The sequence below is a fragment of the Trachinotus anak genome, unplaced genomic scaffold (assembly GCF_046630095.1).
Source record: "Trachinotus anak isolate AG129_WGS33_773 ecotype Australia unplaced genomic scaffold, CSIRO_AGI_Tana_v1 ptg000011l, whole genome shotgun sequence".
NCBI classification, from domain to species: Eukaryota; Metazoa; Chordata; class Actinopteri; order Carangiformes; family Carangidae; genus Trachinotus; species Trachinotus anak.
In genome coordinates this window covers 16,994,235-17,006,619 of record NW_027273862.1, presented here as the reverse complement: position 1 = coordinate 17,006,619, position 12,385 = coordinate 16,994,235, and the positions used below count along the sequence as shown (strand labels likewise).

At 37.4% G+C, this 12,385-nt stretch overlaps 1 protein-coding gene across 9 annotated transcripts in view; it reads left to right on the top strand.

The window, feature by feature from the left end:
- The window catches only part of tead1b (TEA domain family member 1b), a 47,803-nt gene that overhangs the window by 6,629 nt on the left and 28,789 nt on the right, over nucleotides 1-12,385 (top strand). For all 9 annotated transcript variants that reach the window (XM_071488504.1, XM_071488506.1, XM_071488508.1 and 6 more), the window contains exon 3: nucleotides 8,135-8,387. In XM_071488504.1, coding sequence (XP_071344605.1) covers nucleotides 8,240-8,387 — 148 coding nt within the window. In that variant the 5' untranslated portion in view covers nucleotides 8,135-8,239. The remainder of the gene's footprint in view (nucleotides 1-8,134; nucleotides 8,388-12,385) is intronic.

The window sequence follows — 12,385 nt, the reverse complement described above, 5'->3', positions numbered from 1 at the left end:
TTAATAACCTGCTTAGTGTCTTACAAAAAATATCAGCCTTGGAGCCTTATTTCTCATCACCCACTGAATGCCCCAAAAATTCCAATTACACTAAGCTGTACAAGTCCAGATAACTTTACTGTTTGTGTTTGGTTCGTGTGCTAATCACAAAATTGATTCACCCCCCCCCCTCCTTTTTTTTTGTATGAACTCCAAGAAATCAAAAATAGAAAAGTCATTGTTACATTTCTGTTACTGTTGCAGGATCTTTGTATCCTCCCATCTATGTGTCCTGCTCCCACATTGAGAGGCTCTATCCTCATACCACTGTCGAGCCAGATGAAAGAGAAATTTGGCAAAATGTGTTCTTTCTTGTGTTGCTATATAAAACAAAAGATTAAATTTAGGTTTGGTCTGGCTTTTATTTTTGTGATCACGCCAATACTCTGGTATAGTGTAGTGTATTCCCCAATAGTAAATAGGGCAGCTTTAATACAAGTATTCCACAGGCTTTTATTGATTTCTTACATAACTGACTTGATATTCTCTCAGTGCCAAACAATTAACACAAAAAATACCTTGATTAGGTAGTTTTAGCACAGAATTGTTACACTTAGTGTCAGCAATTCTGTTGTTTTGGACAAAAAGTATTGGACTAAAACACACTGAGAATTTTGTGTTCACTTTCTTCCGTTACAAGAAACAATTTCCCTAAATACTTGCATTGTTAAAAGATTTAAATAGTCCATTTAGGAAGATTAATGCTGTTACTTGGCCTCTAGTGACCATATGATATTAATGAATATTTTTTTCAACAGCAACCTTGTAACATTTAAGGAAAAACATATCAGATTTTTGTGCAGTCTGCCCTATAGATACAAATAATTAATAAATGACAATGAAAATCTTCCTAAATTCAATATGTTGCTATAACATCAAACATCAAGATTACTAATGACATCTCAAAAATATTTGGGCATAAATATATTCTTAATGCGCCCACAGTCATCACTAAAATAAAGTCACATTACATATAATTGGTAACCATAATTGGTAAGTAGATAAAATAAATATAATGTTTGATTTTGTTAATTTCAGCTGGTAACACAGTAAGCCTTAGACGGCTGTTTTATGGCAGATGAGTCCAGTGTGATATGAAGGAGTTGCCAGGGGAAAAAAAGAAAAGAGAGGAAAAGAATAATGAGACGAGACAAGAAAGGAAGAAGTATATGGGGGATAAATGATGGCCAGAAAAGCAGAAGAAAGGAGATGGAAGTCAGTGTGAATTGGCAGAGCCAGATGCAAATGGTGGCCTTCATGCTCATCACTGTGATTTGTTTTTTCATGCCCATCCGCACGCGTCCTGATTGAGCCAGTGGCCAGCCCTCGGCCTGCTCTGCTCTCATAACTGTCAGGAGATCCTTTATCTGACGGACCTTTATTTACAGCTTTAATTTCCTGAGCTTTATGTGTTCCGCTCACACTCCACACCGCTGTGACATGGGCGTATGCTGTCTGGAATGCACTGCAAATTTTTTGATAGGCAAATATCCTCTGAGCTTTCATTACATTTCATGTTTGAATGATAAATTGTATTTTTTTTATATATTTTGGTATTACTGGCAGGACAGTGATGTATCTTCAGAAGGAGAGATTTTTGTCTCTGAGATTACAGTCAATTTTCCCTCTGTTGTTCGGAGTGGAAGACCTTTAGCTATGCCTCTTTTCTCGGCTGCCGACATATCTGATGTTGTCCAGGTCATGTTGTTGCTACCTGTTTCTCAGTCTGAGGTAGGTAGAAATGGCTGCTTTGACAGAACCTGTAAATCAATCCCATTCTCTGGCAAACAAAGATTGATCCCACAGTGGCCTGATGGTTGCTGGGTGGTGGGATCCAGGCCTCGGATTTGAGTGGGATGATATCAGACAGATTCATGGCACCTAAGCATGCCGGTTCAAAGAGGCATGAAATAAACACTAGGCCACTGCCAATAAAAGAAGCAGCATAAGTAAGCTTTCTAGCCTCTCCAGTGGACCTTCGGAAATTGGTATTGAAAACCTTGTTTATTCATTCATCTGTACTCCAAAGCTGTAGATTTATTCATGAAACATAAGAGAAAATACAGAATCAATCATTTTGTTCAGAAATTCTTGCATAGTTTAGTGACATAGTGTAGTCTGTTTGGAAATATTTTTGAGGAGGTTAAGTATGTGCTTTCGAAAATATTTTTTCTTTTTAATTAAAAACTGGGACTCGTGTTCAGTGTTGCACCTGTTTTGTTGATATTAATTTATTTTAAACACTAACCACATGCCTCAACTTAACCTTTGAGTGGTAAAGAGTTCTAAATAAACTTGAAGAGTATCACCATAGATTTGAGGTAGAACATTTTTTTGTGTGTTCTTGTAACTGCATCTCAAGGTCCTCAAAGACATGCTGTCAAAAACGTCATTCCATAAACATGCTTTTCCCAAAGTAATTAATTTGTTTTAATTACAGAAACTAAATGGAATTTCAGAAACGTCCATCATTGTAAATGTTCATAGTTGGTTACGTGTTGCTCAAAATGGAATACTTTTGACGTTGCTGTTATAATTATGCAAAGGCCAGGATATGTCTTTATAACATGCTGAAAATGTTGAGTTTTGAAATCACATGGTAATTATAGTTTTACACACTGTGGCCTTAACTACTATGGGCCATTATGGGGTGCACAAAAGTCATTCACAGAATCATTATTGCACCCTCTGAGATAACGGCACAAAAGAACTCCACATGGAAAATTACATTTGAGACCTCTCATCTGCTATTTCATTACCTTGCTCTGTCTGATGGGTGAAATGGGTTCTCTTAATTTAAGGAGCTGGATTCCAGCTTGGTGAGTGGTTTATGTAATCTCGCAGTAAGTGTAATTTCCCATAATGCCATGTCACAGCTACTACTCTGCCTAGCTACCACATTCACTTATTGCATTGCGGGCCATCTTTACCCCGCATCTCACAAGTAAGACCATTTCTATGGTGTACACCCTAGAAAGACAGAAGTATGCAATTATCCGTAAGCCACAAGTGTTTCTATGGGTGACATTCATACCTTCTTTTGACAGACAGACATTAGTCCGCAGATTCTAAGGCACTAAGAGACTGTCTTCAATGACACCGGTGCTAGGATATTCACATGCTGCACATGGCAAAAGCATCCAATTGATGTCATAGGATACAAAGAACCTAATCTATTGAGGATGAGGCTGGCTTTTATTTTGTATTGTTTCAGTGTTTGTATGAGGACAAGTTAACAAACCCTATCTTAAGGTGGAATGATAAGATATACGGATAACAGTGTTGCTAGTTTAATAGATCAATATATACGTTGATTTTCTTTTTACTCATACTGGAATTCAATGGAAGAACTATGCACTCACATCTACTTTCGACACATAAATAACCTTACCGCACACCTTTTTCCTTCTTCATTGCAAACACTCCTTTCTTCCTTCAATATTCCACCACATTCCACATTATATGTTGGTAATGGTTTCATGTTTTACAGCATTGTAGTTTGACAATGTAGCATTAAGGAACTAGAACTGAAGTGAAAATGGTTTGGATAGTTTTGTTAGTTATCCAAACAGTAACATATCTTTGATTTTCTTGTTTGTCTTACAGATCTACACTAACAGTATATGTATCTATGTAGTTTTTATTAATTAGTGGTGTTTTTAATGACACTAAAAAGATTCCTTCAACTATGTGTAGGTGAGTGATACACTGTTGGCTAAGACATTAACTTTGGTATTTGTCAAATTATATGAAGGAATAACAATTATTTGACCATCATCTAATGTTAACACATGTAGATTTACATAACCTTTTGTAGGAACCCATAAAGTCCTTATCATGTTGCTAATAATTTATATATGTGTCGACTGTAATGCTTAAGATATTCTATAAATTATTTATAAATGTTAAATTGCATTAGTCTGCACTCATGTTTTATTCATGTTTATATAAATCTGCACATTCTCCAAACATCTGCTATTTGCAGCTAAAGTTGAATTAAGTCTTTCAGTTCAAAGTGTTATCATTACTTACACTTTCTGAAATTGGTGAAAATGTATTCCCAAAAGTGTTTAAGAAAGGATCATGATGAAGTAGAACAGTGGAATGGCAAGACTCTGGCAGACAATTTGCTTAATCCACAAGAAATTCAGATTAAACAGAAAACATTACTCAGAATACAAAGAAACAGATTGAAATAAGTGGGGAAGAAACTACACCAGAAGCATACCTTTGACATCTTTTGAAATTTTGTTCTGCTTGGATAAATGGTTTGAATTGGTTTGAAAAATTTAGGAAACCCTTTAAAGGTGCAGGAGAGTTTTGGTTGCAATGTGTATGAAGCCTTTACCAGGAGCCCTGGATGACCTCAAGGAATGAATGATATGTGACAAACAGCTGAGTAATTTTTGACCAAAATGTAAAAGTGATTGTTTTAGAAGCCTTTTGTGGCTTATAAAACATATAACATATAACTTATGACTTATATAACTTCACTTGTGAGGGAAACTTCAAATTCATCCAGAAAGCTTGAATTCCTTTGGGTCTTGGATTGTGACTGTGCCTTGCATTGATATCATATCAGGAGGATCACCTGAACGACTGCCCCTTGTCACAGGTTATTACAGATTGGGCAATTATGTGACAGTGCACAAAATGTCATTTGAGTAGTTATTTTCTTTGAAGAGTGGAATGGAATTTAAGGGTTAGTGCATCTGGTTTGTTGTGTTGTTTGTATCTGATGACTTGTTTAAGTTTTCCTCAGATAATGATCAGCATCCAGAAGACACATTTGATCTCAAATTAGAGACCAGCCCTCAGGAGAAACATTGTTTATGGAGTAATATCTGTAGAGGAGAAGTATTGATGTTCATCTGTTGCAGAGTGATTGGAGACATAGTCATTGATCTAGCTACTTCAACTGGCTTGAATTTTACAGCTTTACATTGAATAGGCATTGTTTTAGTCTTTTAAGATTCTTATACTTTTGTAAGCAACATTTCTTTAGCAGCTGTAGTTGAGGTTTATATACTACTGTAATTCATGCTACTTTAACAGTAATCATTTCCTGGTGAGGTGTTGGAATAAAGCGCTGGCAGAGGAGGGAAATGTTAGTGTGTAAGAATCAATATGCTCCAATGTACAGAGACAAAAAGTCACCAAGAACTTTGTAAAGTATCACTTTATCAACTTTAACATACCTTAACAATAAAACACAGAACCAGTACTCATAAAAAAAGAAAATTGTTTGAAATTTGTAGAAAATTGTTATTTTTCATGAGAGGTTTAGAAGTATTCACAATAAATGTTTGTTAAGGACTTCATAAAAAACATTAGAGTTATAGTTTAAAGAATGTTATAGTAGATTCAGCTTTATAAATCCTTATTAAAACATACTGAAAGCAACTTTTGAGGAAAAATATCTATGCAAAAGAATTGCATTTTTGACTTAAGCTTTTACAAACACTGTAATGATGATGAGGATAGAAACAAATATTTTCTTAAGAGGCTCATCTTGCTGTAAAAATTTGAGGTAGAAGTGATTACCAGCACAGTTCATCATTTGGTTGGGATGAGAGGAGCACATCAAGAAAGAGTCCCAGCCTTTTAGTGGTTGAAATGGGAATTTTTTCCCCTCCCTCATCAGTTTGTGAGTTAGTTCTGCAGTGTCAGCAGTCAGCACACAAAAACGGAATTCAGTAAAGGCTCTCTCTGCTCTCTGGGAGTGTTTTTTTTCCCCCAACAGCTTGCTCCCATCCCCCCTTTCCCCCTCATGAACTGACATGCTGGAAGAAACATATGCTACTATTCCCACTTCCTGACAGCTTGTGCTGCTTGAATAGGATCTTGCTCAGGGAGGAAGCAGTTGTCTGGAAAGAGTGGAGAGATTAAGAAAGGAGAAAAACCTCAGTGATTTTCCTTCTATAAAGGAAGTAAAACATCAACAGTAGCAGCTTGACAGTTGACAGAAATTCTGAGATTGCTTTATATTGAAAGTCAAGTCTTTGTTTGGTCCTGAGTTGATAGATTAAAAAGTCAGTAGGCATGTTACTCATTGATACGACTTTGATTGCATGGAAGCAAAACTCAGTGTCTGGGCAGTGTCACATAATTTCACAGCAGAAGAGTGGAATGGTCAGCGTACATCTTGTGTAGTATAAATTACCTTTGCAGTGACAGCAACACATCAGCAGCTGGAGTCCTCCATCAGTGTGTACAGCCACAGTATTATTGTGCACACAGAACCATTTGGCAGAGCTCACAGCCTAAGAAACACTCATGTTCTTTCTATGTTTGTGGGAAAAAATAGACAGGAGCAGGAGCAGTTAACTGTATAGACAGTTGCACTGAACACCTAAAAAATGCAACTATAAACTAAAACAAGTCTGGTTTACACAACCTGTCACTATCACAGTATTTCCTGTTCACCTGTTGTTCAAATGAGAGGTACACTGACTCATGAATTCCTGAACAACTTGTTACCTTGTGTGTTCTTCTCTGGGGACTTGTCTTTCAGAGGATATGTCTTCATTACATTCTTCCATTCGTCTGTGTTCAATCGCTGTGCCTTGGAGCAAGTTTTTTGAAACATTTAGTGTAAATAATAATGTACACATTTAATGTATACATTATTTATTTACCCATAACTAAGACAATTTTATCTTACATGCTTTGAGTTCATGTTTTTGCTTGAGCCATGTTTGTTTTCCTTGCTGCAACACTTTCAAAGTGTTAAACTCTTCATCTGCTTTTGACAAAAAAACTATTACATTCTTTCTATTCTTTGTCGTATAATAGCACTTTTTGTCTTATAAAGTCCACCTATGCAGATACCCAGTTTTTTGGGGCTTTATCCATCTCTACCTTGCAAATTGTATAAACTCAACCTCCATGTGATAAATGATCTATGTTCTTACTGTGAGCTAAATGATCTAAATGATCTATGTTCCTACAGAACTTATTTCTGATGTCTTGTCCTTATGCAATTTAACCACCTTAATAAAGCCTCTTGAAGTTTTGGGTTGGGCATTTATGCAGAATGCTTTCCATTTATGAAGGCCACACAGTGTATATTAACAGCAATATTGCTTAATCTCATTTTACCACACACATGCTTCACTGATACCCAATAAAATGCCATAATTAGTCACATCTGTACATTCATGAAGTTGTATCGTGTAATAGTCATTTCCCATAATATGCATGATAGTCTACTGGTTTATGTTAGTGGACATGCTACGCATTCTGCTTCTGATGCAGTCACCGCATAATGATACAGCCCTCAGTTTATTAGCTGCAGATTCATCTAGGAGCTTGTTGGTGAGATGAGACTTTCTCCAGTTATGCGAGCAGCTTGGTAAGGCACACAAAGGGGACTGATCCTGAATTGTGCAATAGTCACTTCTGCAGCATAGTCTTGCTGAACTTGAATGTTTTTTGATTAAATGTCTTGTTTTGCAATCACAGAGTTACATACATTTATACTGGAGATCAAGTGCTTTTGCTCAAGGGTGCGTCAGTGGTGGTGGTAATGAGGGAGTGTCAAATATTTTCTCATTTCCTGACCCAGATTTATCGCTTCAGGTTAAATTAGCAACTTTAGGGGGACCATAATGTGGTCTTATTACAGCTTGTAAAATTTTGAATGACGGTGGAAAACTTAATTTAAAAAAAAAAATTTGAGTGATAGTAGGTTATATACAAATTTTACATAAAAGTCTTAGTGGACCACCTGGTATTGTATGTATTGTTGTGGACTCACCTCCTCTTTCAGGCATGGGATACATTTCCCATCAAGCATTTATCTGATCTGAGAACACATATTAATGATTTTTTTAACCTCTGTGGTCTGTCATTTAAATAGGAAGAGCCACAAGTTCATGTGAGAAAATATTTCATTTTTTTAAACCCATAACAGCCATTATAAATCAACACAAGAACATTCTTGGTGATGTCCAAGTGTGTTTGGCTGCTTTTGCTCCATATTGTGCTCTCAACTAACACTGTGCACTGTATGGCCTTTTTTTAAAAGCAGATGTCTGCTGTTCTGTTATGGAGAATGACATCTTGGTTGTGTTTGTTTATTTGGGAATTTCAGGTCTCTCCCTAGTCTGCTCCAGGCTTTAGCTTGGAGAGCCCAACCGCCACGATTGATCCCAGCAGCTGGAGCGGCAGCGAGAGCCCTGCCGAGGACCTGGAGAGGATGAGCGACTCGGCAGACAAGCCCGTAGACAATGATGCCGAGGGGGTGTGGAGCCCTGACATTGAACAGAGCTTCCAAGAGGCCTTGGCTATATATCCTCCTTGTGGACGCAGGAAGATCATCCTTTCTGATGAGGGGAAGATGTATGGTATGTACATGTGTGTATGTGTGAGTTTTAACCCAAGTGTTATCTGTTTTGTATACTTTTCTAATAGGTGAGAACGGAAGAAGCTTAAAGGAATGGCTTGATAAAAATATTGATATCACTCTCATGTCTATCCTTAAATATGAAGCTAGTGCCAGCAGCTGTTTAGCTTAGCTTAGCATAAAGACTGGAAACACAGGGAAACAGCAAGCCTTATTCTGTTCAAAGGTGACAAAGGTGTCTACCAGCACCTCTAAAGCGCACTAATTACTTTTTATATTGTGCTTATTTAATCTGTCCCAAAAAATAAAGTGTAAAGACAACAGACAATGAAGACCACAGCCTGTCATTTTTTTCACTTAGGTGTTTGTATAGATTCACTGCTGGTTGTAGTTTCGTCTGTAATGGGCAGACATGACAGTTCTATAAATCTCCTCATTTAAATTGAGGCAAAAAAGTGCAAAAGTGTATTTTCCACAATGAAAAAAAATGAATCGATACACATTGTGCTGAGTAATGTAACGTTATACGACTGTCAGTCTCAAATTTATCTGTGATGTGTTCTGTGATGGTGGCGATACAGCTGCTACTCTGGTTCACAGAAGTGCAAGTTTATAAGTAAAGCAGCATGAACTATTAGTCAGTAGCAGATGGTACTGCGGCTGCCACCAGCTGTGCCCTCTCTCCTCCCTCCACTTCCCCCCATTCCTGGCTGGGTGATGTCATGGAAAGAGGGAATATTTTCTCTCTGTGGTGTTGGACCGTCTCACAGCCTGTCAGTGTCAAGTGAAAGCAGAAAGCCCCTCAGAGCATTCGCTTGCAGCTGTCATGTGACCCCTCCGGCCAAACAAAATGTAAATTCTAGGAGTTTCAGTGAAACCCCTCAGCTGCCACTACAAAGATGTGGGCTCAGACAACAGGACCCTCCCCATTGTCTTTTCCTTCAATGTCCCCATACAGAGTAAAGCTGGCAGAGAAGCTGTCCCTCTGCTGTGGATTAAAGCATGACAATTCGGTTTTTCTAGATTTATAACTGAGCAGTGCTAAGTGCAGGCCTCTCTTATCATTCTCAACATGATAAAAATGTTCAGGTTTCTGGCAGACTGTGCCAATAAAAAAGGTCAAATACTCCTTTTAATATTTTTCTTTCTCTATTCTTTTTGAGAACTTCGGTGTTACTCATACTTGTGGATTTACATTTACTGCAAGTACAAAAATGTAAGACCTTTAATGCAGGTTGTAGCTGCTTCTCTTTAAAATCTTACAAATAAAATTAGATAAGCAGATAAGAATTATTGTAAACCCACTGAAATCTACCTCATGAAAATGTCTTATAGACAAAAATATAATTCACAGACTGAATAAAAGACTGTTACTTAAGAAAGATTCAAAACCCCAATAACAAACCCAAAGAAAGGTTTTGTTTTTGTGGTGCTGAATCCACCTTAAAATCTGCTGAGGAGACAACTGTAGGGTTGAATAGACATTTGTCCTGCCAGATGTGCTCTGTATCTGGTTACACGTCTCACCAGTAGCAGAATCCTTCGTCTGTCTGTCTCGTCTTACTGAATCAGAACTGTAAGACACTAGATAAGTAGTGAAATGATTTTCATATATCTTCAAGTGTAGAAACTGAAAATATACAACAGAGAAAGCTAATGCTTGGTTACAGATTCTAAAATTGTGGCAGAAAATTGAGGTAAATGCCTGTGTTTAGTTGTTGGAGAGCTGTGTTTTTTAATGCTTTTTGGACTTTAAAGGCAGAATTGTGGATGCAGTCCTCTTGCTTAATGTATGAGAGTTTGGTGGGACAATGTAATGGATTGCTAACAGTCTCGTATATTTTCTGGGGACAGTGCTTGTTGTTCAGTCCTCCAACTGTTGCTGCAACCCAGTGCCAATTCCATCATGCCATGAACTGTGACAATCCCCCAAAGCCAGGAAGGTGCCATCAGTCTTTCTTCCAGAAAAAAAGCTGCCATGTTTTATTTTGAATAGATTGAGCTGTTCTTAATTAGAATACATTGTTAACCAAATATAAAACTAGACCAGTAACAATACAGTGGACTTTGGATGGTGTTATGCCTATACATTTACACAGCATGGACAGTATGGACACTCAAATGTACTGAACTGTAGACATTTAGAAGCATCAGGATAATCTAGCAGAACAGTGTTGATTCATGCTGAAGTAGGAAATGTTTTGTATCCAGGAATCCCATGAATGATAGACAACAAGGCAATAGCTGTAGGGAGTGGCCAGTTTGATTACCTCAGTGTTGAAAATTACAATGAACCCTGTGTTGCGAATCTTTTGAGGAATGCTTAGAATGTGAGTCAGACCATTATTTTCTCTTATTCCTCTGACATATTTACAGTTTTGTAGGCAAATCTTACAAAATGCTTACTGTTGTTGCTTCACTTCCTTATTCCTCTTTGTGTGATGAATGAATGCATGAAGTATTGTAAAAATCAGTCTTCATTGTTTAATTTCAAAATAAATGTTGCTGTGTATGGGATTTATAATTTGGAAAAAAATAGCCTTGTAGTTAGCAGTTTCCATGTTTGTAAGGTGAATCTATATGAACTTCAAACCTATCATATTCATTTTCCCCACAAAAGTATAAGATGTACTGGTGTAAAGATAAAAAAATGTACATATGTAGGCATAGTATTTATTTTACTATTTAGAGAACTCTAATATTCAAAGAAATGCAAGCCCTGGGCACATGCCCCCTATAAAAACAAAGATGTTCTCTTAGCCCTGTGAATACTGTATGTATTCTTTGTATGATACCGCAGATTTTCATTTGTGCTAGCACTACACATCTTTGGAATACCATCAAAGATAAGTAACCAATGAAGTGGTCCTCCATGCTGCTACAAGGGATTGATTTGTCTAAAACATCCACTGATTTATCTTTTAAGAGGGGAAGGGTTCAGCTAATCATGGTGAGGCTGATATGGCACTGTGATCCAGGTCCATAGGGTTTATAACAGACACAGACAGACTCCACACAAAACCTCTTATGGCATCTGAGATGAAAGTTGGCTACAAGGAGACAGGTATTTTGTAGTTGAGAGACCCTGGGGATGGCATAGTGTTCCATACACAGAGCTCATCACAAGAGGAGCCGCCCTGAGTGCCCTTAAGCCCTTTGTTATCCTGGGGTAGAGTGCAGTTAATTAGCAACAGTCTCTATAGCAACTGTGTTGCGGTTCAAAACAATTTCTAATTTCTGCTTCTTAGCTTATTGTGGTGTTTACCTGAAGTGTTTCGGATGTGCTGAGACCAGTGTTGGCTGGCGCTGTGCCCATTCTCTGAGGCTAATTGTGACTGCAATGGAAGACACTACATCTGCATAGACTGTATCACCCAGCATTTGCCTTGGCCCCAGAGTTTACTTAGGAGAATATTTTAAAAAGTAAAGGGAAATGGAGGGCACTGGCCCCCAGCCAAAGGCCTAAGATTCTGCACTTGCATAATTCACCTGCTGTGCTGGGCTGCATTCATTTACCCCAGAAATAGAGTTGATAAATGAAACAACACGCTTCACTCAAATTGTATGTTTATTCATTGAGTTATGTATTTGCACTTGCCCCGCAAGCTAGATGACATTGGTGAATTTTTCTCAGTTACTGTTTAAAAAAAGAAACCGGTTCTTTTTTAATCTACTGACAAAAAATAATTAAATACCTACTGTACCTGTAGGCTATACCACACCCATAAGGTGTTTTTCTTGTTTTTGCTAAGGCCCCTTGTTGTATTTGATGTCCGAGCTTTGAGGTCTATTCAGATGTTAATGGTGGAATCATATTTCTCTTGCATGAGATTTTTAGATACTTTTCAGGCAAGTGTCATTTAATCTACTATCAGTTTGGTTCTGATAAGCAGTAGCAGTAATTCTATCATTCATTTTCCATATTTAAAATGATAAATACAATCAATAAATGATTGAAAGCCATATATGTTGTAATATTCGTATTGCAGGCATACGGCT